Source organism: Leptidea sinapis, chromosome 16, assembly GCF_905404315.1.
Source record: "Leptidea sinapis chromosome 16, ilLepSina1.1, whole genome shotgun sequence".
Classification (NCBI taxonomy): domain Eukaryota; kingdom Metazoa; phylum Arthropoda; class Insecta; order Lepidoptera; family Pieridae; genus Leptidea; species Leptidea sinapis.
The window spans coordinates 11,823,863-11,851,423 of NC_066280.1; the positions used below are offsets into that span (position 1 = coordinate 11,823,863).

Consider the following 27,561-nt stretch of genomic DNA (forward strand, 5'->3'; position numbering starts at 1 on the left):
CAATTAAAATGGAAATGGACAGGTCATATGATAAGAGAAAAGACAGAGAAATGGGAAAGACTAATAACTGAATGGCAACCACTAGATAGCAAAAGAAATAGAGGTAGACAGCCTATGAGATGGGAAGACGACATCAAGAAAATAGCGGGGCAACTATGGACTCGTACAGCAAAAGATAGGACAGAATGGAAATCTTTGGAGGAGGCCTTTGTCGGAAGACAAGCTGTACCACAGTAAAGACCGTTTGCCGAAAGTATTTAGAGGCACTTTTTTACTTTATTTTAGTAACTAACTAATTTGTACAGCAATAAAGGCTTTTTTATTTTTATTTTATTTTTATATTTGCCTAGGGTACTGCGTTTACTTGCTGTCGTGTATAACGCGCACAAAAGATGGACAACCACGAAGATCCCGACCACGTGACCAGCCTTGCACATACATGTAAATAAGTAGGGCACGATCAGACGTGGTAATTTACTGACAAAATAAATACATAATGTTAATTCCATTAAATATATTCCTCTGGGCCCCTGGTTATATAGGTAGAAAAGCTTATAGAATAATCATAAGAGTGTGTAAATCTGTAGAACATACTCAAAGCAGTTTCGCAAAAGTTATAATATGAAGACAGCTTATATATTTGTCGTAAATCCTACTACTCCACAGCTGAATATCTACATTCGTTCATTATAATACGATGTGCACACGGACTAGTAAAAAAATAAGGACTCCATGTCACCTTACATTAAAGTGTAGCACCAAAACAAGCCGATTAACGTGTAAATACAGAGCCCCCACGCACACACATACACTACTACAGGCCGATAAGCGGCCATTATGAGAATTCTCATCGTCTGTGCCAGTTTGCGTCTCAATAAAATAATTTAAAAATGCCGTCGTGCGTTTCGAAAAAGTGTAAAAACGATACTTTATAAGTGTTTGTGGCCATTTATGATTATTTAAGGAAGAAAAAATTGTGTAACTAGTATCCCCCGTAACCGCACACACACTAGCATAACGGTGCTTCACTTGCTAATATCAGGGCGCGGAGTCCTTCTTTTTTTAGAAGTCCGTGATTCTAAAGTGCTTTTCAGTTTCTTTATCTGCCTATTTGACTTTGTACACGTGCAGTATTTACTCGAGAGACAGTTCGATTTATCTAGATTTTATTTCGATGTATCCAACCTGTCTAAAGGCGTTCTTCACGTAACAACAGAATGTATATGAACTTTGTAAATAATTACAAACTATTATACTTGACACAAGTGCTGACACGGTAAGTGTTGTATGCCATACAAATGGGGTACCCCGCGCCCGCTCATTGTATGGATTGATATCTAGTGAAATGTCATTAAATTATTTGCATTGCGACTATATGGGTATTTCTCACTCAAAAAATATAGGTTTCGGATAAAAAATCCACCAACAAACATTCTTCTCCGAAAAACGGGCTGCATCTCTTAGTATTTTTCCGATCGGTTAACTAGTTTTTGCTGTATCACACACACGCTCACACCTTTTTCTCGTCGGGGTCAGCAGAGATAACAGAATGCTACTTGCTTCTATCCGTACGAACCTCACGCACTTCCTCTACATTCATTACTGTCTCTCATACTCATTTCATACATGCTCGCCGGTTCCGGGGTGCTTCCGACCTTTCCTTTGCTCAAAACATCCCTAACTTGGTCGACAAATGTTCTACGAGGTCTCGCGCGACCGACTTTGATAAGTCATTTAAATAAAACAGTTTTAAAGGATTAAATAACGGACTGTATAACGGTTTTACATTAGATTTTTGCGTAAAAGTTACATTTTTATTATTTTAGTTAACCCGACGACGAGTGACGTCTGTGTTTGATCTTTCACTCTAAGTCAGCTGTATGTGAACACATAACAGATCGTCCTAAGCACTACATCCGGTTCGACCAACCAAAAGTTTTGGTAAAAGCGAATAGATTTCTCCCTATTTTCTCCCAAGACTGGTACGTGAAGCCATCGAAATTAAAAAACACCCAAATTTCAATAGAGAAGATGGTCTCAAATTATGTAACACCTGGTATCCAATAGTCTCTAAATTAAAACCCATAATTGCACATACCAAAAAAGAAGAGGACACTGTCAGTAAATTTTGCCAAAAACCATCTGTGTACAGCAAATACCAACTCCGAGGAAATAAATGGCGCTAAACTTCATAATAACAACTATGACAAATACTATCTTTGACTCATTTCATCTGCAGTTACGCTGAAAAAGAGATCTGGAAAGGTCTTGAAACGTCGGGTTAGCTAAAATAATAAAAATGTAACTTTTACGCAAAAATCTAATGTAAAACCGTTACAATTACTCGCGTTTTAATCCTGTAAAAGTGTTTTATTTAAATGTGTAACACTCGTTAATCTAAGGGAATACTATTTGATAAGTCATTCTTTCTTCACTCATTCGCTCCACGCCAAATTCATCATTTCAGCATTCCTTTCTCAATCATTGTCAAACATCTTCTTTCAGACCACAGCGCGCATAATACCTACCTATAACCGAAGGAAAAAAGCGTCTCAATTTACTAGTATAGATTTGGACCCACAAAGACACATTCTACCACGTCGTATCTGCTACATTTGCTCGATACCGGTATGCATATATATACCTATTTAACCAAGTATGTATATTACTATAAAAATCCCCATTTTTTATGCATTTCCCTAGATTTTATTTACGTCAACTGCAAGTGGGTAATCCGTTTATAGGTACTTTACCCCGCAGGCTTCCAAAAAATCTTATGATTCACTACTCAGATTCGTTCTAAATAAACCTGTCTTCTTTAGTTTATTTAGGTATTTAAATGACATTTCAAATGAACTAGTGATACAAGATATTAAATCTAGTAATAACCGGTCTTTCAGGCATATTTTAACACATTCACTGCCATCAAAATAAATAAAAATAATAGCTGGGAACCTAGTTAAGGCGAATACTTCTTGTAATACCAATAATAATACTCGTTTTCGAAAGTCGACTATATTGCCAGAGTTGCCGCACAAAGCAACATTGACTCGCCTGAAACGCCGGTAATTCACTAACTACTAAAAATTGAACGGAACGCTTGCTCGGATCCGAGTGGAAGGCGCCGCTACTATAGCCCCTTCTTACTCGGATCCGATTGGTGAGCAAGAAATATTTCAATAGTTATAAGAAACAACAAAGAACCTTATATTATTTATACGTCTTGACTGTGACAGCTATCTAACGTCGCAAGGAAGGAGGTTGACAGTTATTCCTCTATTTTGAGTAATGCACGCAGTGTAAGACATAGCTTGTCACGCACATTAATGCAATAAACCTTACCTGTTCGGTTTTCAAGTAGCAAGCGGTTGCACACGGTCAAATGGAGCTGATACTGGGGTGCGCCAGACCATAGATGACAGCAACACTCCATGTGTGGCCGGACCTGCGCTTTGTAGAGCGCTAGTATGTGGGCTGGGTTGAAGTATTGCCGTGCTCTATTAATGACGCCCAGTTTATTCGAAGCCATTTTGGCCTTGCCATGGAGATGACCACGGAATTGGCAATCGCTCGAGATTTCGAGACCCAATACTAGGCGAGGCTGTAAGGGAAGTATTGTCGAAGAGCGCTGATACGACAAATGGGGTTTTTTTTAGTGTTAAACGCGAAAACTTAAGAACTTTTCTGCAAATATTCACGTTCGATTGAGTTGATAACTTAAAACATCATATAATGGAGCATAGATTTACTATTATAGTGTATTTCTAGCAAAACTTAAGATTGGGATAATTCTCTGTGTGACTGTGGCCTTGATGAGGTAAATATGGAATAATACGCAACAAACAACACAATTTTATACACACTAAATATAATATGATATCTTATTATCTATATAAATAAACAAGGATGCCGCAATGCCGTTGCAAATCATGTTTGTTTTTCTTTTAATTATAATAATTGAATCAAGTCGAAATTCAAAATTCTATTTGATAATAATCTAGAAAATTTCGAAAGCTTTCTATGAGTCAAATTTTTTTAAAATCGGTCAAGAAATGGCCGAGAAATAATTTAACACAGAAATCAATTGGGGTCACCCGGTGGGAGCTCCGCTCAGCTTCGCTTCGCTCAATGAGAGAGGTTTTCATTTGTATCCGCATCACGGAATACTGGATTGATGTCAATTAGTCTTATAAGTTTTAATCCTCAGACACTGGGCTGCCATATAAAAAAATTGCTATATCTTCATTTAATATAAAGTCTTAAGAAATACTTATTTTTATAAGCACTACGTGAACACTGCTCAGTCATGTGTGTACGCGGACACAGTATCGGGTATCAACTAGTATTTTATAAAAATTCTTAAGGATATTTCATTGGGCAATTTCACCAAAAAATCTTAAAATAATACTACAAGAAATAAGATAGACACTGGGATTACATACATCAGTAAGTATTTTGTATTTTATTGATTTCAATGTAAAATAACACGAAGCGTATGTGACAATATTTGAAAGATGCCATGCACACAAGCATCTAATAGATGCCGTAATAAAAAAGCTATTGTACTTAAGTAGTTACAGTATCTAGTTGGATCGCAGCGGAGACCAAACCCTAATCTAAATATTGTATATTGTTTTAATCAAACTCGGGTAGAAACCTATTCGTCATTGTATTATTTATTACGACACGTCGACGCCACTTGTTGTCGCATGCTGTTTTCGCTTACACATTTATCGATAACAAATCTGTTGACAATAAAGTATGCATCATGTTTTGCTCAACCGGCATATGCGCATCAAATCTTACTGTTTACTTAGACTAGACTTTAGAGTATCAAGTTTCTATACTGTACCTTAATCAATCATCATCATCAGCCGGAAGACTTCCACTGCTGGACAAAGGCCTCCCCCAAAGATTTCCACGACGATCGGTCCTGCGCTGCCCTCATCCAACTTATTCCGGTCGGTCCATCAAAATAAATTATTACTTATTTAATAAAATAAACTAAATATTAGCAAAAATTTCAAATCAATTACTTATTATTTAGCAAATTCTACGAAAAATAATAAATGTAGGATATATTTTTAACCGACTTCAAAAAAGGAGGAGGTTCTCAATTCGTCGGTATGTTTTTCTTTTGTTTGTTACCTCAAAACTTTCGACTGGGTGAACCGATTTTGATAATTCTTTTTTTATTTGAAAGCTGGTGCTTCCCGTGTGGTTCCAATGTATTTGGTCCAGATCTGACAGTGGCATCCATGAGAAAACCATAAAAGTCTTATATTTGCTATACATAGGTATAGCAAAGTGGATGATAAATTTACGAATAACTCAATATCGCGTCAAATGATTTCGATGATTCTTTTTTTATTGGAAAGGATATACTTCAAAGATAGTTTGGTGAGAGTTTGGTTAGGTTCTGATTACGGAATCCATGACAAAGTAACGGAACTCTTAAATTCTAAGGAGCAAATTAACGATACTCGGCCGAATCTTATTTATACACATATGCTAGTTAGTGTACTTCAAAGTCACTAAAAATCAGAAAATATTTTTTTAACAAAAAACAACCTACTTCAACGACGAAAAACACGTTATTTATATAGGTGAGATGTGCTTGAGTTGTGAGAAAGCGAGAGGCAAGAGCGGGTCGCGGCGGAAGGACACTGATTCCAAGAACTCAAACTTCGAACTTCAAGGTCGCAATAATTGTCATAATAAGTATTGCATCCAACAAATACAATGATTATTAACTATAAAAAAGATCGACCTGGCACCACAAGCAGCACCCGTTCACGAATTGACGCATGGACCAGCCATCATTCACGAATTGACGCATGGAACAGCCATCGTTCACTTTGCACATATTTGAGGGAAGGAGATGACTCGTCACACGACGCCGCCGCAAGCATTGCCATTCAGTGAACATGACGAACCATGTTATAGTATGCCTACGAATGATAACTAAAAATTACAAATATAATGCCCACAAAGCAAGTAAGTAACGTCTTCCATGTTTGGTTATGTGTGAAAAAAAGCCTTGAAATGTCAGTTGGAAAATAAGGGACGAGACGAGCAGGACGTTGAGCTGAAAGGTAATTGATACGACCTGCCCATTATAATACAGTGCCGTTCCGAATTTTTGGGTTTTTCAAGATACAATTGCGCTCGTCACCTTAAGACTAAAGATGTTAAGTCTCATTTGCCCAGTAATTTCACTAGCTAGGGCGCCCTTCAGACCGAAACACAATAATGTTTACACATTACTGCTTTACGGCAGAAAAAGGCGCTTTTGTGGTGCCAATAATCAAGCCTCCATCCTGTATAAAGAAACCTCCCATTGGTGTCGTGTGATTCTATACTTCATGCAATATCCTTATAGCTTTTAAATAAAACACTTTTTTAAATTTGGTATGTGTAGTTACAAAAAGGAGAGGACACAGGTATAAAAAAGAAGAGGACTGTCAGTAAATTTTGCCAAAAACCATCTGTGTACAGCAAATACCACCTCCGAGAAAAAAAAAGGCGCTCAACTTCATAATGACAACTTTGACTCATTTCATCTGCAGTCCCCCTGAAAACGAGATCTGGAAAGGTCTTGAAACGTTGGTTGAACTAAAATAAAAATGTAAGTTTTACGCAAACATCTAACGTATAACCGTTACAATTACACGCGTTTTAATCCTTTAAAAAAATGTTTTATTTAAATGTGTAACACTCGCGTTAATCAAAGAAAATACTAACCTTATAGTTAAAAAACAATAATTATAACTATTAGGTACATCTTATCAACATATTAATTATACACGCAGACAACGCGGCGGTCATTACCAACAAATAACTCAAAATTATTTCAACTTTACACTAATATTATTATGAAAACTAATCGATAGGTGTATTTCGACAACTCATCCTGACTGAGCCACCGCCCTACCGGGGCACCTAGCCCCGGTAGGTGCCAACGTAGGATGAATATTAATAATTTATAATATTTGTTTCCGAGTCATGGATGTTTATATTCTAGTTTATAACTAGCTGACCCAGCAAAGCAGCGTTGTATTGCCAATTTAGGTAATAAAAAAATGTATTTCTACTTATGTATGCACGTAAGAAGTCATACTTCTTTGGCCTAACCAAGCAAAAATCCTTAAAATAATTTATTCCTCGTATTATTCTACGTTTATGGTATGAAAAATAGATGTTTTCCGATTGTCAGACATATATTTTATAATTCACACAAATTTTTAAACAAATTGTTTTAGCTGTTTCGGAGGAGTTTGGTAACAAACACCGGGACACGAGAATTTTATATATAAGATTTTAACAATTACAAGATTTTATAGCGATCCGTTACTCGAACGGTCAGTTGGTTAGAGCACCGGCACGGAACGGCGGAGGTGTGGGTTCGAGTCCCGCATCGTTTATAAGATTTTGTTTTTCAAATTTTATTTGTGTAAAGATCTATAGTTACCTAAAATTAAGTTTAGTTTTGACCTCCTGAGAAAGTTAAAATATAAAAATTGTAATTAGTTATTCATTTTAAACTATTAATTTGATTTCTGAACGACGGTGGACACATCAAAGGAAAATCAAAATCGTTGTTTTTATTTAATTCCGAGCATTTTCGTATTTATTCACCTTTTAAACCTTCCCTGGACTTCCACAAATAATTCAAGACCAAAATTAGCCAAATCGGTCCAGCCGTTCTCGAGTTTTAGCGAGACTAACGAACAGCAATTCATTTTTATATATATAGATATATTTGTTGGGCATCCATTGCTTAACATGCCAAATTTGGGGCTAATTAATGTGTCAATTATTATTATTATTATTTAAAATGGTGTTTTGAGAGTTTATACTATTATGGCTTTACAGTTTATATTTACTTGGTATAAATTAATACCTTAGAATAAACCAAGAATAGCCAAAATGTTGACTATCGGCCGTTTTCGATAGCCTATCGATCCTTACTTTAACTTACTAGAGGTACACAAATATCCTTTAACGCTTACTTACATAGAATAACCTATCGACAGATAGCATTCGACTATCAGCTGTTTTCAATAACCTATCTATCTAGTTTAAATTACTAGAGGTAGACAAATCTATCCTTTTACGCTTTTTTAAATTACAATAACCCATCGACAGATATCGTTGGACTATAACTAATAATATAACTACAGTGGACGTAACTATGAATATATAGGTATCGTCATGCTCGCTTAAATGCCTCTGCTTGTGGCGGCGACGTGGGGCGGGTCGTTCCCTTCCCTAAAATATGGTCGAGGGAGGCGATGGCTGGTCCATGCGTCATGCTCGTGAACGGGTGCTACTCGTGGGGGCTGGATGATCTTGTTAGTAGGTCTGCTTGATGTGTTTTTTTATTATTATTATTTCCTTTAAAGTTAAAGTTATTATATATTTTATTTTATGAAATGCTCACATAATGCCTCTATTTATTTACGGTATGTGTGGATTGATGCATCTACTATACATACATCTCAATAACTCTTGTGTTTATAAGTATTAATTTTCTTTTTTTGACTTACTCATGTAAGCCTTTCAGTTTTTGACTTTTGAGTATTTTAGTTGCGTCACTTTGCATATATTGTAATTGAAATGATTTGTAAAACAACTAAAATGTAAATCTTGACTTTTGACATGTATAAGTGTCATTTTTGTGACCTACATGAATAAAGTGTTTTTGAATTTGAATTTGAATAAGATCTTGTCATTAAACTGTGATAGCAGTCTATCGGTAACTAGAGATACATTATTGAAAACGGCCGTAAATCGCTGACAACACTGTCAATACAATCATAATTCCTCAGAATATTAACGCTAATTCTAAGGATAATTCTGAAGTTTTCCGATCGCATTGTCATGCAGCCTTGCAAATAAACACGGGAAACGTTATTAACCAATAAAAGGCAGGCATAAAAGGCATTTTCTCAAAATTGATTCCTTTAGAATTCTTTTCGATGTCATTTGTAATATACTAGATACTACTAAGAAGCGGCGCAAGAAACTCTCCCAGCATTCTTTTTTGCGCTCCTTTCAATAAAAATATACAATATTGAACAGTCATTTCTATCGCTATAAAATAATCACAATCTAGTCCCAGGCTGTCCGATCATTTAGATATTCAGCTGTGAAGTAATAGGATTTACGACAGAGCCATTTTTTTTTATAAAACATTTAAATTTATTAATAGATATTGCCTGAACAGTGGCTAGGACTTTATTATAAAAGTGTATACATTTACCCTTAATGCAATGATGTATCTTATGAAGCCTACTAAAATTAGTTACAAGCAATCCCTTATTTCTAGTGTTATAATAACAAAAATCACTATGAAGAGCAAAAAGGTGACGATTTTTGTGAACGTATATTAAAATTTCATAAAATATGTACTGAAAATGAACAGTTATAATATTTATTTCTTTAAATTTTTCTTTGAGAGACTGTCTATAACCAAGCTGATATATAGCACGAACAGCTCTCTTTTGCAGAGCAAGCACTATATCATTGTCAGCAGCATGACCCCATAGTAAAATACTGAGAGATAGATGCTGTGAAAATAACTGAAGTACACTAATCTAGCGGTCGCAACATTCGTGTACTCTCTAAACTTTCTAACGGCATATGCCGCAGAGCTGAGTCTATCTGCTAGATGGGCAATATGTGAACCCCACTGAAGCTTTTTATCTAACGTGATACCCAAGAAGACCGTAGTGTCCACAAGTTCCAAAATGAATGTCTACTTGTAAACATTTTGCATATTATTGGTTTATTCTCAGGTGTGACTGTATACCAAATTTTATTTGTAAGGCCGCTAGTCGCAGGACAAATTCTATGCGCCACCAATACTTGTAAACGATAGCACAGATATATTCTAAGAAGCGCAGTAGGACTGAAACCAACATTTCTTGGAAACCTTAATACAAAAATATATCGATACCGTTGATAGACGTGGTAAAGCCATATATTTGTCAGTATAACTGTTTGATCTCCCAGTTCTATAACTTGGCATTGCATGATGTGGCGAATATTTTTGAAATGAAAACTTCTATAGCGTTGGGAATTTTTTTGGTTGGGTAAAATCTTATGGGATCTCATATCGAACATGCTCATGACTGGTGCACACGATAAATAAATAATAAAAAATATATATATGTCAACCACGGACGAGTAAAAAAAGAAGGACTCCGCGCCTTGATATTAGCAAGTGAAGCACCGTTATGCTAGTGTGTGTTCGGTTACGGGGGATACTAGTTACACGATTTTTACCCCTTAAATAATCATATATGGCCACAAATACTTATATAGTATCATTTTTACACTTTTTCACAACGCACGACGGCGTTTTCAAAATATTTTATTGAGACGCAAACTTATCTGTCACAGATGATGACAATTCTCATAATGGCCGCCTATCGGACTGTAGTAGTGTAAGTGTGTGCGTGGGGAATATATATTTACACGTTAATCGGCTTGTTTTGGTGCTACACTGTTATGTAAGGTGACACGGAGTCCTCATTTTTTTACTAGTCCGTGATGTCAACTATATATTTGACACTTTTTGGATGGCTGAAATCTCGTGAGTTCGCTTCACCGAAATGCTTATAGCAGTATATCTGTAGCGATACAGCTGACAATTTTTTAAAATGGATATAGTATAGCATACGCCATCGCGGACTTTTCTGTAAACCGATATAAGATACACAATTCCACCATACATTATTTTGTTATATCTCAAAGGGCTCAGTTAGCGTTTAAGTTGAACACTCCCAGACGGCTTATTTTTTCTGACACCTCCAAAAAATATCATTAATTTATTCAAAAATGTATACAAAACATTACAAATTGTATACAAAAACCTTCCTTGAGAACCACGCTATTCATTGGTGAAAACAGCATGCAAATTGGTGCTGTCGTTTTTCCCCCTTATTCATAATGGTCCGCTAACTTTAAACAGTCGCTTAGGAGTGTTTTTTCTTATTCTGATTTAGGTCAATAGAAGAAGACAGAGTGAGAATTATCAATGCTTTAAGTTAGCAGACTATTATGAATAAGGGGGTTTGAGTTTATAGCGAAAAGACAAACAGAGAGACTGATTTATAATATGTAGTGGTGAAAATCATCAATCAACTTTTATCTTGAAAGTAAATAATATTATAAAAATATAGTATATTGTAGGCAAATTTGTCAAATTTGAGGCCTTTATCCAGCAGTGGACGTTTTCCGGCTGTTGATTATGATATATTTACCTGCGTCTACGAAACGAAAAGTGATTTCCCCGAGGCTTTGTTGATGAAACATTCTCACGACATTTGCCCGACTTACATTGATTAGACCTAGGTTGATATTTGTTTGAAAACCAGTTTACAAGTTCAGCGTCCGAAAGGACCTGAACGAGATTTAAAATTAGTAAATGAACGCCTAATGCGTGAACATGATTAATGCGCTCAAGTATTGAGGAGATGATGATAAGGTGAAGTCAGTCCATACTCCTTAATGCCTGATAAATGATTGATTTTTGACGTTTAATGTAATAGCCTGAACACGTGATCAGATTTAATAGTAATAATATTGACACACTCTTACACAAATCTTGCCCCAAACTAGGCATAGCCTGTATTATGGGTGCAAGACAACAATATATTTAATACCGCCGAATTCCACCTTCGCACGACACGCCACAAGTTAGGATATCATCCTCACCATCTGGATGTGTGGCGGTCCTCCACAGTGCGGTTTTCAAGGAGCTTTCTTCCACGTACTACAAAGCTGTGGAATGAACCTTCAAAAAAGCGCGTACACCTTCCTTAAAGGCCGGCAACGCTCCTGTGATTCCTCTGGTGTTGCAAGAGATTGTGTGCGGCGGTGATTACTTAACAACAGGTTACCCGTACGCTCGTTTGTCCTCCTATTCCCTAAAAAAATACAATATACTTACTTAAACATACATAAATACATATAAACATCCATGACTCGGAAACAAACATTCATATGCATCATATAAATGATTGCACCTACCGGGATTCAAACCCAGGACCACTAGCTCAGTAGGCAGATTCACTAACCACTGGCCTATAGGGGGACCCCCTAACATGTTGATATTAAATGTCTATTACCTAATATACTCAGCCATTGCAATCCCGAACTATTCCACCGGTCTCAACACATATTATGTTAAAGCATTTATTTCTACTGAATTTTCTCGTACGCACCTGTTAAACCATTATTAAATCCATAATTATACGAATGATTTGGGTTTTCTTTAGTGATAATTCCGCCAATATTTGTCTTTAAACAATCCTCAGGACGTGTTGGCGAGATTTCCGCAAAGTAACGCCTGCATCAATAAATTTTCTTAAAGCTATCTCTACTAAGCTTGAAAATGATCTCCAAATCTACTTCTAATTGACAGAGAAGAGTTTCCACTTTTCTCTTACTGCATTTGTTACATTTTTCTTGTTAAGAGTCGCTAGTGTTAACTACTACTTACTAATTCTAGTAGGCTTCATAAGATACATAATGGTTTTAAGGGTAAATGTATACACTTTTATAATAAAGTCCTAGCCAGTGTTCAGGCATTATCTATAAATAAATTTAAATGTTTTATAAAAAAAATGGCTCTGTCGTAAATCCTATTAACTACTCCACAGCTGAATATCTAAGTGATCCGACAGCCCGGGACTAGATTATGATTATTTTATAGCAATAGCAATCACAATACTATATTGTATATTTGATTAAAAAGAACGCAAAAAAATGCTGGGAGAGTTTCTCCCGCCTCTTCTTCTCTCTCTCAGAGCGCCATTTGTTTCCGAAGCGGTTAGTAGTGTCTATATTAGAAATTACATCAAAATCTTTTATACTCAATGTTCTAGCACACATCTGCTAAACCATTATTATATCTATGGCTTCTAAGCTTGAAAATTGTCTCCGAATCTAATTCTAATCGACAGAGAAGAGTTTCCTCTTTTCTCTTACTGCTTTTGTTACATTTATCTTGATAAGAGTCGATAGTGTTTGCTACTCCTTATCGATGTATCAGCGCTCGTCAGTCGACGTATAGCGATTAGCGGTGGGGATATTGTCGAGTTATATTCGTGTCTCGAAGCTGCTTCAGTCTCAGTCATTTGTGATACTACGCGGACGTAATCATGTGCAATGTTTGTACTCGCGACGCTGTGCCGGTCCAGGAGCCAGCGAAGCCGAACAAGACCCTGGAGAGGATGAAGAAGAAACACAACATCGTGACAGACCCCAGCGATGAGAGGAAACAGAGCGAGGTCGCCTACCAGCCCGATTTGTTGGCCGTTTCCACGCAATACACGAAAGTTGCGTACGATTTGTTCAAAGAGGCAATGGTGCGTCTCCAGGAAACGAAGGCTTATGTGTGAGTACTTTCATTTCAATTTTTTTTTATCAATTTAACCTATAAATTTCGTTACAGCGTAGTACTTTCATTCAGTAACACGAGCATCATACATATGTCATTCAAGAACTATCACAGTTATTTCACGGAATCCATACTGTTACTACTCTGCCACAGACATACATACAGATCTATTTAAGCCCTTGTTACTTTAAATCTAGTAGCATATGTTAATTCCGGCTTAGGTAACCGTTTAAAATGTAATAAAATTCAATTGTACTACTTACGATAAAACTACTTAAATTATTATTTTAATAATAAATTTATGTATCGGTTTTAGAACGAAATATAATATTAAGAATCCAATTAATATTGAAACAGCTTATCTGACTAATTATAAAGTTCATTAATTTTACAATATATTTTGTTACCTGATGTACATCTATATTTAAGACTCAAATATTGCACTTAGAAATAACCACAGGAAACCGACTCTGTAAAAGGTTTTGAATTTTTTGATTAACCGAATGACTATTTTTTAAATAACCGCATGATTAAAATACCAAAAAAAACGATGTAACAATAAGATGTAAGGTTATTAATGTTTGCATTATATTTTACTAGCTGAAACAGCCAATGTTGTATTGCCATATAAAGTAATAAAAAAAAATGAATCTGTAAACTTTTGGGGTATAAAAATAGTTGACGACCGATTCTCAGACCTACCAAATATATCGTACATAAAATTTATCGTACTACAATAATCATTATATTCGATTGCCATCTTGCAACTCTATTGCATATCTGTGGATGGAATAGAATAATATTAAAATCGCGATACAAAAATAGGTATTGGTCGTAGACGGGTGAAAATTGTATGTATTTTTAATGCTGAATCATAATAAAATAAAAATATCATTTAGGGGTGTGAAAAATGTTGGCCGATTCTCAGACCTACCCGATATACACACAAATTTTCAATCAAATTGGTTTAACCTTTCCGGAGGAGTTTGGTTACAAACACCGGGGCACGAGAATTTTATATATATGTTATATATATAAAAATGAATTGCTGTTCGTTAGTCTCGCTAAAACTTGAGAACGGCTGGACCGATTCGGCTAATTTTAGCCTTGAATTATTTGTGGAAGTCCAGAGAAGGTTTAAAAGGTGAATAAATAGGAAAATGCTGCTAAATTAAATAAAAAAAAAAAAAAAAAACAAATTTGTTTTTCCTTTGATGTGTCCATACATCATTTCTATGAGAGAATTTATTGACGCACGGTTTGACAGTTCTGCTGTGAAACATTTCCATTACGACAGCAGGTTGCATATTTTATGAAGTAATTTTTGATGTTATGATATATTATTGACAAATTAATTAATAAAAACATTATTTTATTTATTATATACAGAACAACGTCTGTCGGGTCAGCTAGTATATAATAGAAATGTAATGTTAGGCACCGGACATGACACAATTTGAAAGCATGCATGGTGAAATCAACTTCATTAAAAACTTATTTGAAACAATCTATTAAATACAAGTCGGGGTCGGGGCACACCGAAGTTGTACTTTCAGCCACTCGAGCGGCCGATGACGTTTACAGACTAAGAAAGTTTGATAACCTTGAAACTTAACTTCAGCCATAAAAAGGCATAAACGGCATTTATTTTCTCAAAATTGATTCGTTTAGAATTATTTTTGATGTCATTTCTAATAACTACTAGATACTACTACCGCTTCGGAAACAAATGGCGCAAGAAAGTTTCCCAGCATTCTTTTTTTGCGCTCTTTTCAATAAAAATATACAATATTGTACAGTCATTGCTATCGCTATAAAATTATTACAATCTAGTTCCAGCTGTAGTCATAGCTGTAGTGACAAACTACACACAAATTTAAATTGTACCGAAATGTATGAACAATGCGGGATTCGAACCCGCGTCTCTAGGGATACGCCGTAGCCCTCTTAAAAAATAAGACAACTGTCCAAATGACCTATCATCCGTATATCTTGGTATGTTCGTATAACCCTTAGGTTGTATCTAATAATAATTAATACTTATGCATATTTCGTTTAATATCGTGAAAGATATTTTCAGCCAAGCAAAACTCTCTAAGAAAAAAGCGATACCCACGATTGTATGAAACGTCATTGATAGATTGACATATGACGGCTATAATCTTGTAAAAAACGGAGATAGCCAAAACCCACTACGTTTTAAGCAACTGTTCGCTTTCAAACTTAGCCAGGTTATACTTTATCGCCAATCGCGATACTGTAGTTATTATTATTTCAATTTTTTACTCAGGCAGTCCCGACTTTTATTACGTAGTATTAACATCTTCTTTGGCGACCACGATACATGCAATTGGATCGAAATATCAGCACCAAATTAATAAAATATATATCGTGAGAACCCTTTATAATAATTACAACCCTAAATCTTATAATGGTGATTTTCATTATTATAAAAGTAAGGGATTGCTTGTAAATAATTCTAGTAGGCTTCATAAGATACATAATAGCTTTAAGGGTAAATGTTAAACACTTTTATAATAAATTCCCAGCCACTGTTCAGGCATTATCTATAAATAAATTCAAATGTTTTATTAAAAAAATGGCTCCGTAGTAAATCCTACTACTCCACAGCTGATTATCTAATTCATCGGACAGCCTGGGTCGAGTTTATGATAATTTTATAGCAATAGCAATGACAGTACAATATTGTATATTTTATTGAAAAGATCGCAAAAAAAGAATGCTGGGAGAGTTTCTTGCGCCGCTTCTTCCGTAGTTGTATCTAGTATATTAGAAATGATATCAAAAAGAATTCTAAAGGAATCAATTTTGAGAAAATAAATGCCTTTAATGCCTTTAAATAACAAATTTGTTAAAGGTAAAACAAATTTTAACAAAATAATTCATTAAGACAATGTTATGCAGCACTATTTACAACAGCAGGAAACGAAAATCGTTGTTTGCATTTTTCGTCTTTACTTTGTAAATATCTTGCATTCAATTAATAACAAGAACTGAACCTGTCCTTGGCAGAGTATTTGTATCTATATTGTTTTGTATTTTAACGACCTGTATAGCCGAGTGGTTAGCGATCCTACCTACTAAGCTAGAGGTCCCGGGTTCGAATCCCGGTAAGTGCAAGCATTTATATGATGAATATTGATGTTTTTTGTTTATGTGTATGTATATATCTTATATCTTTAAACGAGCAATTCTTGTATATAAATATATATATAATCTGAATCTCGGAAACGGCTCCAACGATTTTAATGAACTTAGTATACAGGTAGTATCGGGGGCGAGAAATCGATCTAGGTGGGTTTCGGTTTAAAAAATTGTAGTTTTATCCGTGTTTTAATGAGAAACTGCTACAATGACATTAGAATACAAAGGTAAATTTAACCACTATGTACAAGACTATAATAGCTCAGATGGGACATTGGGTGATCAGGAAAGCAGAAGACCTCGATTCGAATCCAGATGTCGTATTAGTTTGTTTTTGTTCAAGTTTTGTGCCTTCTTAAAAATCCGAGCAATACTCGGTCGTCCAGGTACTGTATTTTTAAGTAAGTATATTGTATTAAATATATCGTTGTCCTGTAACCCATAACACAGGCTATATGCTTAATTTGGGGCAAGATAATTTGTGTAAAGATGTGTCAATATTATTATTATTATTGTATACTAGCTTATATAAGTTATAAACACGTTGTATTGAACTCAAATAAAAAATGGTAGGCCTATAGCTACAAAAATTTTCCTTCATCCTCTCTCCTGCTCACCTCCCAGCTCTCAAATATCATGGACAACATCGAAACTATGTGTCATCATTTGATAATATCTCAAGCCGGCTCTCATCCCACACCAGTGGGGGGCTCCTTTGCACAGGATGCCGGCTAGATTATAGGTAGGTACCACAACGGCGCCTATTTCTGCCATGAAGCAGTAATGTGAAGGCATTACTGTGTTTCGGTCTGAAGGGCGTCGTAGCTAGTAAAATAACTGGGCAAATGAGACTTGACAACTTATGTGACGAGCGCAGTTGTAGTACCGCTCAGAATTTTTTCAATAATCCTGAGCGGCACTGCATTGCAATGGGCAGGGTGTATCAATTACCATCAGCTGAACGTCCTGCTCGTCTCACCCCTTATTTTCATCCTCATGGCATCCTGTGCAAAGGAGCCTCCCACTGGTGAGAGTGTTCCGAAGAGCTGTATGACTAGATTCCTTGCGCGATGTTTCCAATAAGACATGGTTACCTGCAAAATCAGCATCAGAATCTGTATAGAATGACGGCAATGCTCCTTTGATTCTTCAGGTCTTGCAAAAGAATATGGGCTGCGGCAATAATAGTACCTATATAACGTAAAGTGGGTCATTCTCATCTTATCATCCCTAGATATCATCGATATACAATCGCGGGTGGCAATGTCCTACTTATCTCACGTGGTGCGCATACGAAGAATATATTTTTTCCCACATTGATGAAAATCTCACTTTCAGTCGATTTAGGCCGATTCTTTCACGACAAGATGACACTTCTGTCCCTCGTACCAGGGTCTAAAAGCGAGATTTTCATCAAGGTGGGAAAAAAATATCTTTATTACCCCATCTAGAGATAACTAGATCTATCCAACATGTCTAGCTCCTACGGCCGTTTTCAATAACGTATCTCTAGTTACAGATAAATTACTATCACCGTTCATTGACAAGATCTTATCTAACCATAGTTATGTCCAATATAGGTTAGATGTTAGACGAAAGGTTATTGAAATGTAAGTAAGCGTAAAAGGATAGATTTGTCTACCTCTAGTAAGTTGAACTAAGAATAGATAGGTTATTGAAAACGGCTGCTAAACTACATACCGCTACTAATCAAACCTCTTTTGGTCATAGACAATCAATTTCCAATTGTGAAAAAAAAGCAGTCTCCTATTGCTCTATATCTTTCAATCTGCATGTCAATAACATCCGATAAGTCATAGACTATGACGTACTTATCAAATTTCGTAAAACCGCATTGCGACTCAATGGAGGGATGTGTCGTAATTAGTTAAGATGACGGCTTAGTGAAGTATGTAGTAAATTATATAAGAAAATGTAGACATGGACTTCAAATTACGCGTTTACTACACACTAGAATACTTGAACCAAAAGTAACTAATGCATTTAGAATACTAGATACCGCAGGCGTAGTCGCAAAGTGTTCAACGGTGACGTGTCACATGTTCTGTTAAACTTTGCTAATAATTAAAACTAAAATGCCGGGTTGCGTAGGAAAACTTTGTAAAAATAATACTACAAGAAATAAGAAAGACACTGTGATCACATATCATCAGTACATATTTTGTATTTTATTAATTTCAATCTAAAATAACACGAAGCGTATGTTACAAAATTTGAAAGATGCCATTGAGTGTCAAGATGCCACGCACACAAGCATCTAATAGTTGCCGTAATAAAAAATCTATTGTTCTTAGTCTTAGGTTGTGCGGTATCTAGTCGGACCGCAGCGGAGACCAATCCTGAATCTAAAACGTAGGTAATACATTCTGAAAACATACATAACTAACATTTTAATAAAGATAATAGCAGCAGAAAAGCAATCAGGTAAGAAAAGTTATTAGGTTAAAAAATAATATTTATTTAAATTTAATTTCTTATATATAACTAGCTGACCCGACAGACGTTGTTCTGTATATAATAAATAAAATAATGTTTTTATATGAATTTGTCAATAATATATCATAACATCAAAAATTACTTCGTAAAATATGCACCCTGCTGTCGTAATGAAATTGTTTCACAGCAGAACTGTCAAACCGTGCGTCAATAAATTCTCTCATAGAAATTATGTATGGACACATCAAAGGAAAAACAAATTTGTTGTTTTTATTTAATTTAGCAGCATTTTCCTATTTGTTCACCTTTTAAACCTTCTCTGGACTTCCACTAATAATTCAAGACCTAAATTTGCCAAATCGGTACAGCCGTTCTCGAGTTTTAGCGAGACTAACGAACAGCAATTAATTTTTATATATATAGATTTCTAAATTTGCATCATACTTTAGTGTCCTACGCCTCAACAGCTGTACTTCATTGGGGCTTAACTAATTAATTTCAATGCAGCTGCAAAAAGTATTTAAATTATTATCATTCAAGCGTACTGCTGGTTTTTATTTCAATAATTCGCTACGTGTTTTTATCTATTGGAAAGGATTTACATGGCCTTGGTTGTCGGAAATTGTTTAATGTCTTTATTTATTATATGAAGCTTATTCCTGTTTCAGAATCATTAACGGCCGTTCCCAATATACTATCTACAGATAGAGATAAATTACTACCTTCTATTGTCAGTAATTAGCTGTAAATAATCTGAAGCTGTCCCAATATACCCGATAAGTCATTCTTATCAAACTTTATATCACGTACGTCGTCCCATTGACAGACAGCGTGTACGGGTAAGGTGAGTTACCGTCGATAAGTTTATTGGGACAGAAAAGTCAACGATAGTTACCATTTTTATCTCAAGTAAGCGATAGACTGAATATTGGTAACGGCAAAAATATTAAATAGGTACCTTCTCTATATGATTAACCTTCCTAAATCGACAGTGCACTAGATTCTTCAGATACACGAAAACCGTACAGCATAATTCTCCCTCACCAAGTTCTGATCCCTATTTTGATTATTTTTTTTGCAATAATGCAATGCCGCTCAAGATTATTGAAATACCCAAAAATTCTTAGCGGCACTACAACTGCGCTCGTCACCTTCAGACATAAGATGTCAAGTCTCATTTGGCCAGTAATTTCACTAGCTACGGCGCCCTTGCTTGCAATGCTTACACATTACTGCTTCACGGCAGAAATAGACGCCGTTGTGGTCCCATAATCTAGCCGGCATCCGGTGCAAAGGAACCTACTGGTGCAAAGGAGAATCTTGTTTATAAGATGGTTTATTTTACATGTTCTTATAGCTTGTTTCAATAGCTTTCAGATACATTCATTCAAATCATTCTAATTATAAGCAATCTATTGCTACACGTAAATTAATACGCATTGTCAGAACGCTGCGCAAGCGCCGATTCACTTAGGATAACCAATAGTGAATCCGTTTAGCACGTTCAAATATACTTGGATGCATATGAAATATAATAAAACAATCAAAGGTCAATAAATTCCTTCAAATATTATATTTAACGCGCGGTCTGACTAGGTTTATATTATATTATACTATATTTGTGTTGGAAATGTGGCTAAGGTGCAAATGGGTATTTATTTTACTGATTTTCTTTTGTTCATTAAAAATTTACATAATCAATTGGAAAATTCTTCGGTTTAAGTTTTAGAAAAGTGCTAATTCTATTAAATTATTTTAAAAAAGAATGTTGTTATAGCTATTTTTGACTTAAAAGTTTATTTTTGGGAAGCAACTTCCAATTTTTTTATGGGATATTTCTAATAAGATATAAATATTCTATTCGGTTCAAATTTTTCTTTAAGTCCTTCTTTTTGTAATGTATTTTTTGCGTCGGAATATTTTCATTGCGTTATATTGTTATCGACTGTCTATGAAACCGATGTTTGTGGATATTGAAGTATGACCGCGCTTTAAAAGACTGATCGGAAATTATCTTTTATTTATTCATTCAATCTAACTGCTTTCTCTAATTTCATCATATTTTTAGTTATTATACCAGATAGTTTCTATCAAGCAATGTTAAAAGACATTTCAACAAAAATCACGCGGTATTTTGCTGTAAAAGTTCCATAAAACAACTGAATGGTTTAACTGTTCACAAATTGGACATGTTTCAGAAGCCTTTTTTATTTAAAGAAAAATGAAACTTGTAAGCGTGTAAGGCTGAGATCTATAACGTGCTCACTCTCTTTAAAACCAATGCATGCCTTGAAGATAGATATGACATACATCTTAACAACTTAGTTAATACCACGGACTAGTAAAAAAAGAAGGACTCCGCGCCGTGATATTAGCAAGTGAAGCACCTTTATGCTAGTGTATGTGCGGTTACGGGGCATACCAGTTACACAATTTTTTCTCCCTTAAATAATCATATATCCACAAATACGTTTATAGTATTGTTTTTACACTTTTTCACAATCCACGACGGCATTTTTTAAATATTTTATTGCGACGCAAACTGATCTGTCACAGACGATAGCAAATCTAATAATGGCGGCCGATCGGCTTGTATTAGTGTAAGTGTGTGGTGGATCTATGTACTTACACGTTTACCATCTTGTTCTGGTGCTGTTATATAAGGGGACACGGAGTGTTTCTTATTTTACTCGACCGTGGTTAAAACGTTGTGTTTACTAGAAAGGTTAATTAATAATGTCGCTCTCAAAAACTTCTTGAAAGTCAGACATTTTTAATAAATTCAAATAGATACATACATTTCGGTCTTTCCTTTTGTTTTGACAAAACTATTGCGGAACTGGAGAATACTATAATAGCGTGCGGATATCTCTAAAGTCAACATTCGTAGAAGTGCTGCGTAAAATTTGCGATAGTGTGTCCTTTAGTGCGTCAAATGCGACGTGACGCAAACCTTATAATATTGCGATTATCTGTTTGTATTGGCGGGTTGGTTTGTTTTTAAGTAGTCTTGTTTGTATTGGCTAACCTATTCAGAATCTATTTATTTTGAGAAGATATATTGGTATACTTCCTATATAAATATTAATGAATTATATAGATTTCGATTGATCATGGAAGGTGGATAATATTTATCTTTGCCCAATTTGCACATTATCATTCTGGGAATTAAATATGACGTAGGTAAACGTAGTGTTTCCACTATGCCACTTACGTCTTACGGCCGTACCCAATATACTATCTACAGATAGAGATAAATTACTACATTCTACTGTCAGTAATTATTAGCTGTCAATAATCTGAAGCTGTCCCAATATACCCGATAAGTCATTCTTATCGCATTATATTAAGACGCGTGAATTACAAACTTCTATCGCTGGTAAGCTATACGTCCTCCCATTGACAGACAGCGTGTACGGATAAGGTGAGTTAACGTCGATAAGTTTATTGGGACAGAAAAGTCTACGATAGTTACGATTTTTATCTCAAGAAGCCACAAGTGGAGATAGACTGAATATTGGGAACGGCCGTTAGATCTATAGAGGGTATTTAGTCATTGCTTAGACTTTACTTGCGGGAAACTTAGCTGAGTGTAATCTTAGCATTATCTTTTTTTTTTCGTTTTTATAGTCATTTGACAGCTGAAATTATTGTGTGTTTAAGCTAAGACAGTCAAATCCAAGACCAAAAGCAAAAAGTCAAGTTCGCGTTTTATCACACTCAGCAAAGTTTTACGTGAGCAATGTTTAAGTACATTTTATGCAGGTGAAATTTTGTGGCTATACTATTCTTTGAATCAGACATTCTTTAGATCATCACTCATGACTTTATGAAGTCAGAAATGAATTTGCATTATCTTATATATAAAATTCTCGTGTCACAATGTTCGTTCCCGTACTCCTCCGAAACGGCTTGACCGATTTTCATACCCCTATATGTTAAGGGTGGCCTAACTAAACGAAAAGAACGATTTTTTTTTTAATTTTTTTGTCATTTTTTTTTCAAATTTCTTTGATTATGAGTCAGCCTTAAAAAATACATACAACTTCAAATTTTCACCCATCTACGATCAAGAGTTACTTTTGTATCGCGATTTTAATATCGGCAATACAACGTTTGCTGGGTCAGCTAGTCTTATATATAAAATTCTCGTGTCACAATGTTCGTTCCCGTACTCCTCCGAAACGGCTTGACCGATTCTCATGAAATTTTGTGAGCATATTGAGTAGGTCTGAGAATCGGCCAACATCTATTTTTCATCCCCCTAAATGTTAGAGTGGTCCACACGAATTTTTTATTTTTTATTTTTTGTCATTTTTTTTTTATTTATTTTTTAAATTGATTATGAGTCAGCATTAAAAAATACATACAACTTAAAATTTTCACCCATCTACGATAACAGTTACTTTTGTATCGCGATTTTAATATCGGCAATACAACGTTTGCTGGGTCAGCTAGTATTTGAATACAATTTTTGAAGTGCTAAGTTTTCGCCACCCTTTTTTTTATTTATTCAAACTTAAACGTCACAGTACTATTGCATACACTTACCTCTACTATTAACCATTGGTCTGGCGGCTGTCAAAGTGCTTTTGTACTTGATATTCGCCATTTTGGCGCTGTTGGCCATGTAGCGAGAGTCTGCGGTACAATAACTAGTGATGACAACCTCAGTTAAATAAACATGAATTGGGAAACTATTTACATAAAAATTGTGTATTTTATTACGTTGATTCCTAAAGTATAAATAACACGGAATACGACCGAAATTAATTCAAAACGCAATAATACTTCAGAATACTATACGCTTCTCTCGCAGCCATTTGTATTATACGTCAAAATTAGTTCTCTGGACGCTCGCGAGTGGCGCTAGTCAAATAGGCACAAAAAATTTGCTGTCAAACATATGGGACCGCCTGTCCAGTGGTATTTATACAGGTCAGTGATTGCATATGACTCAAATAACGTAGCATTGGAGGGATCTCATCCTCAGACTTAAACCTGTGAATCCCATAAATATAATACATAATATATGCCAAAATACCCAAAAAATATAAGTGTCAATTCATAAAACTTGCCAAATGCTGAAGATCGTTGGCATCTCGGCTAGGTTAAGTGAATTAGCTCATAACATGACAAAACAAACGAATTCTTTTATTAATATCTACTCTCTCGGCTTCTTGCCAGGCTTCGCGATATTTACACGGTCGTGCGGGTTATATTATGTACGTACACAATTATATACTGCAGTACTTCACTGTTGTCATGCACATTTACGACTTCATAATCCATATCTTTGTCTTTGAATAACTCGAGTGTTACACATTTAAAATAAATAATAGTTAAAAAAAAACTAAAAAGCACGCTTTATAGCGTGGGTGCTTTTTAAGATATTATTAAAATAATAACCTCTACACCCCACGCTTTTTTTTACAATAAAATATATTTTTTTACACTATTTTCAATTTAAATTTATTTTATATTTTTCATTTTTTAGTCAAATTAGTGTAATGTCATCGGTCCTCGATAAATCTACAAAGTTTGAACGAAATCTAGCCGTTTAAAGTGGGTTAAAATCGCGCCCAAAGAAGTCGGTTACAAACATAAAAACATACATACAAACATACAGGTGAAGCTAATATAAAGCGTATAAAAAGCGGCCCATTGTGAGTCGGACTCGCCCATGGAGGGTTCCGTAGCAGCATGTAACAGAAAAGTTTTTGTAGTTCGTTGTAACTTAAATCGATGTTTTAACAATAGTGTTTTTCAATTAAGTTAATGATAATACGATTTATGACGTATTAAAAAAAACTACTTACTAGATCTCGTTCAAACCAATCGGTGGAAGTTTGCATAGTAATGTAAACTTAATTTTTTTTGGTTTTATCATTCTCTTATTTTAGAAGTTACAGGGGGGACACATATTACCAGTTTAGAAGAAATTATGTTAAAATCTCAATATCGTTTTTGAAGACCTATCCACAGATACCCCACACGTAAGGGTTTTGATGAAGTTGATTATTGAAAAATTTTTGAGTTTTAGTTCTAAGTATAGGGAGCCCCTAAAATTTGTTTTATTTTTCTTTTTTTGTATGAATATGTAAATGCGGTTCACAGAACACATCTACTAACCAAGTTTCAACAGTATTGTACTTATAGTTTCGGGAAAAAAAGTGGCTGTGACATACACGGACAGACAGACAGACATGACGAACCTTGTGTTCTGTTTTTTTGCCATTTGGCTACAGAACCCTAATAAAACACTTTTTAAAGGATTAAAAGTTGATCTGGAAAGTCCGCGAAACTTGAGGTTAACTAAGATAATAATAAAATGTAACTTTTACGCAAGAATCTAAAGTTAAAACACAGTTATAATTACACGCGTTTTAAACCTTTAATAAAATAATAGTAGTGTAAAGAATGTTTGTTGGAATGATTTTTGGTGAAATTTAAAATAAACATCAATTCCTGCGCTGTCGATGATAGATGAAAAAAATATATAAATTAACAAAAACCTTATTTTGCAAATAGAAAAATGGAATAGTTTTATCAAATTAATGTATTGTCATCGGTCCTCGATAAATCTACGCAGTTTGACCGAATTCGCCAAAATCGCGCTGAAATGAGTTGTTTACAAACAGACATACATACAGGTGAAGCTAATAAAGAAGCGTGTAAAAATTGCTTTATTTAAATTTATATCTTGTTAAATATAAACTCTAGACAACATTCGAATATAATAATATGTACGATCTAAAACGCTTTAGTTTGCGTGAGAGAAACATAGGACTTCAGCGGGTATTGTTTTTGGGCATTTTTATGGAAAAGGAGGACTAACGCGCGTATGGTTCACTTGATGTTAAGTGATCACCGCCGCCCACATTCTCTTGCAACACCAGAGGTATTACAAGAGCGTTGCTGGCCTTTTAGTAAGGTGTACGCGTATATTTGAATGTCATCCAGGAAACACCGCACAAGGAAGCTCTTTCCACAGTTCTTAGTGGAAGAAATATCCTTGAAAACCGTACTGTGGAGGAACGCGCTACATCGAAGTGGTGGGGATGGGTATTGTAATTTCTTGCGTATCGTGCGAGTGTAATTCGGTGGCAGGAATGAGATCAAAAAGCTAATCGAAACACTCCCGTGATAAATGCGGTAGAAGAAACAGTGAAGCGATGTCTCTACGCAACGCCAAGTGATCAGAGCACAGGGTCCCTGACAATTCGAGCTGCTCTGCATTGCACGAGGTCAAATGGTTTGATGGGCAAATGATACTGGGGTGCGAGGTGTCAGGAATATCCATATGTGGCCAGACCTGGGCTTTGTAGAGCGCTAGAAAGTGGACCGGCTTGAAGTATTGCCGTGCTCTATTTATGACAGCCAGCTTCTACGGAGCCAATTTGACTTTGTTTTGTTATGAGTGTGGTACAGTCGGACAGTATTTCAGATGGCTATTGAAAGACTCGAAATTTATACCTGAGAATAAACCAAGAATATGTAAAATATTTACAAAAACACCTCTCGCTTACGATTGCTTGACATTTGGAAAACTTCAGAATTATCATTGTATTGACAGTGTTGTAAGCGATATATTAAACATGTTGCGTATTCTTGATTTATTTCACCAGTGGGAGGCTCCTTTGCTAGATTATGGGTACCACAACGGCTGCTATTTCTACCGTGAAGCAGTAATGTGTAAACATTACTATGTTTCGGTCTAGGCGTGCCGTAGCTTGTGAAATTACTGGGAAAATGAGACATAAGATCATATGTCTCAAGGTGACGGGCGCAATTGTAGTGCCACTCAGAATTTTTGGGGTTTTTCAAGAATCCTGAGCGGCACTACATTGTAGAGGTCAGTGCGTATCAATTACCATCAGCTGAACGTCCCGCTCACCTCTTCCCTAATTTTCATAAAATTAAAGGTATAATTTATTCCAAATTTATTTGTAAGGCCGTTAGATTCTTTCAGACCTAATCTTGGGAAGTTAAAAGAAAAACTAACTAACTAATTAACTCTTATAACACAGATGATAACATTGAACATTACACGCATTAAAACCAATATTAGAAACGAATCTCAAGTGTCCATGGTCGCTGGTCCCATTTACAAAGCACTTAAAATTTTATTGACACTCATTTATTTTATCAGAACCAGGAACTAAGGACATTCTCATTTAGCAAACTGATTTATATGACCTACAAAAAGCTGTTTATATTTATGTCCAACTTGCAACTACCTTCATTTTGGATTGTAGAGCTTTAACACATAACATAATCATCTATATATATAAAAATTAATTGCTGTTCGTTAGTCTCGCTAAAACTCGAGAACGGCTGGACCAATTTGGCTAATTTTGGTCTTCAATTATTTGTGGAAGTCCAGAGAAGGTTTAAAAGGTGAATAAATAGGAAAATGCTGCTAAATTAAATAAAAACAACAAATTTGTTTTTTCTTTGATGTGTAGAATTTATTGACGCACGGTTTGACAGTTCTGCTGTGAAACAATTTCATTACGACAGCAGGG

General features: G+C 35.3%; 1 protein-coding gene and 1 long non-coding RNA gene across 2 annotated transcripts in view; both read left to right on the forward strand.

The window, feature by feature from the left end:
• Window positions 1–27,561, forward strand: part of LOC126968782 (uncharacterized) — a 559,194-nt gene that overhangs the window by 152,226 nt on the left and 379,407 nt on the right. The window lies entirely within an intron of this gene.
• The window catches only part of LOC126968733 (transmembrane protein 205), a 69,815-nt gene continuing 55,379 nt past the window's right edge, over window positions 13,126–27,561 (forward strand). The window contains exon 1 of the mRNA XM_050813836.1: window positions 13,126–13,408. Coding sequence (XP_050669793.1) covers window positions 13,173–13,408 — 236 coding nt within the window. The 5' untranslated portion in view covers window positions 13,126–13,172. The remainder of the gene's footprint in view (window positions 13,409–27,561) is intronic.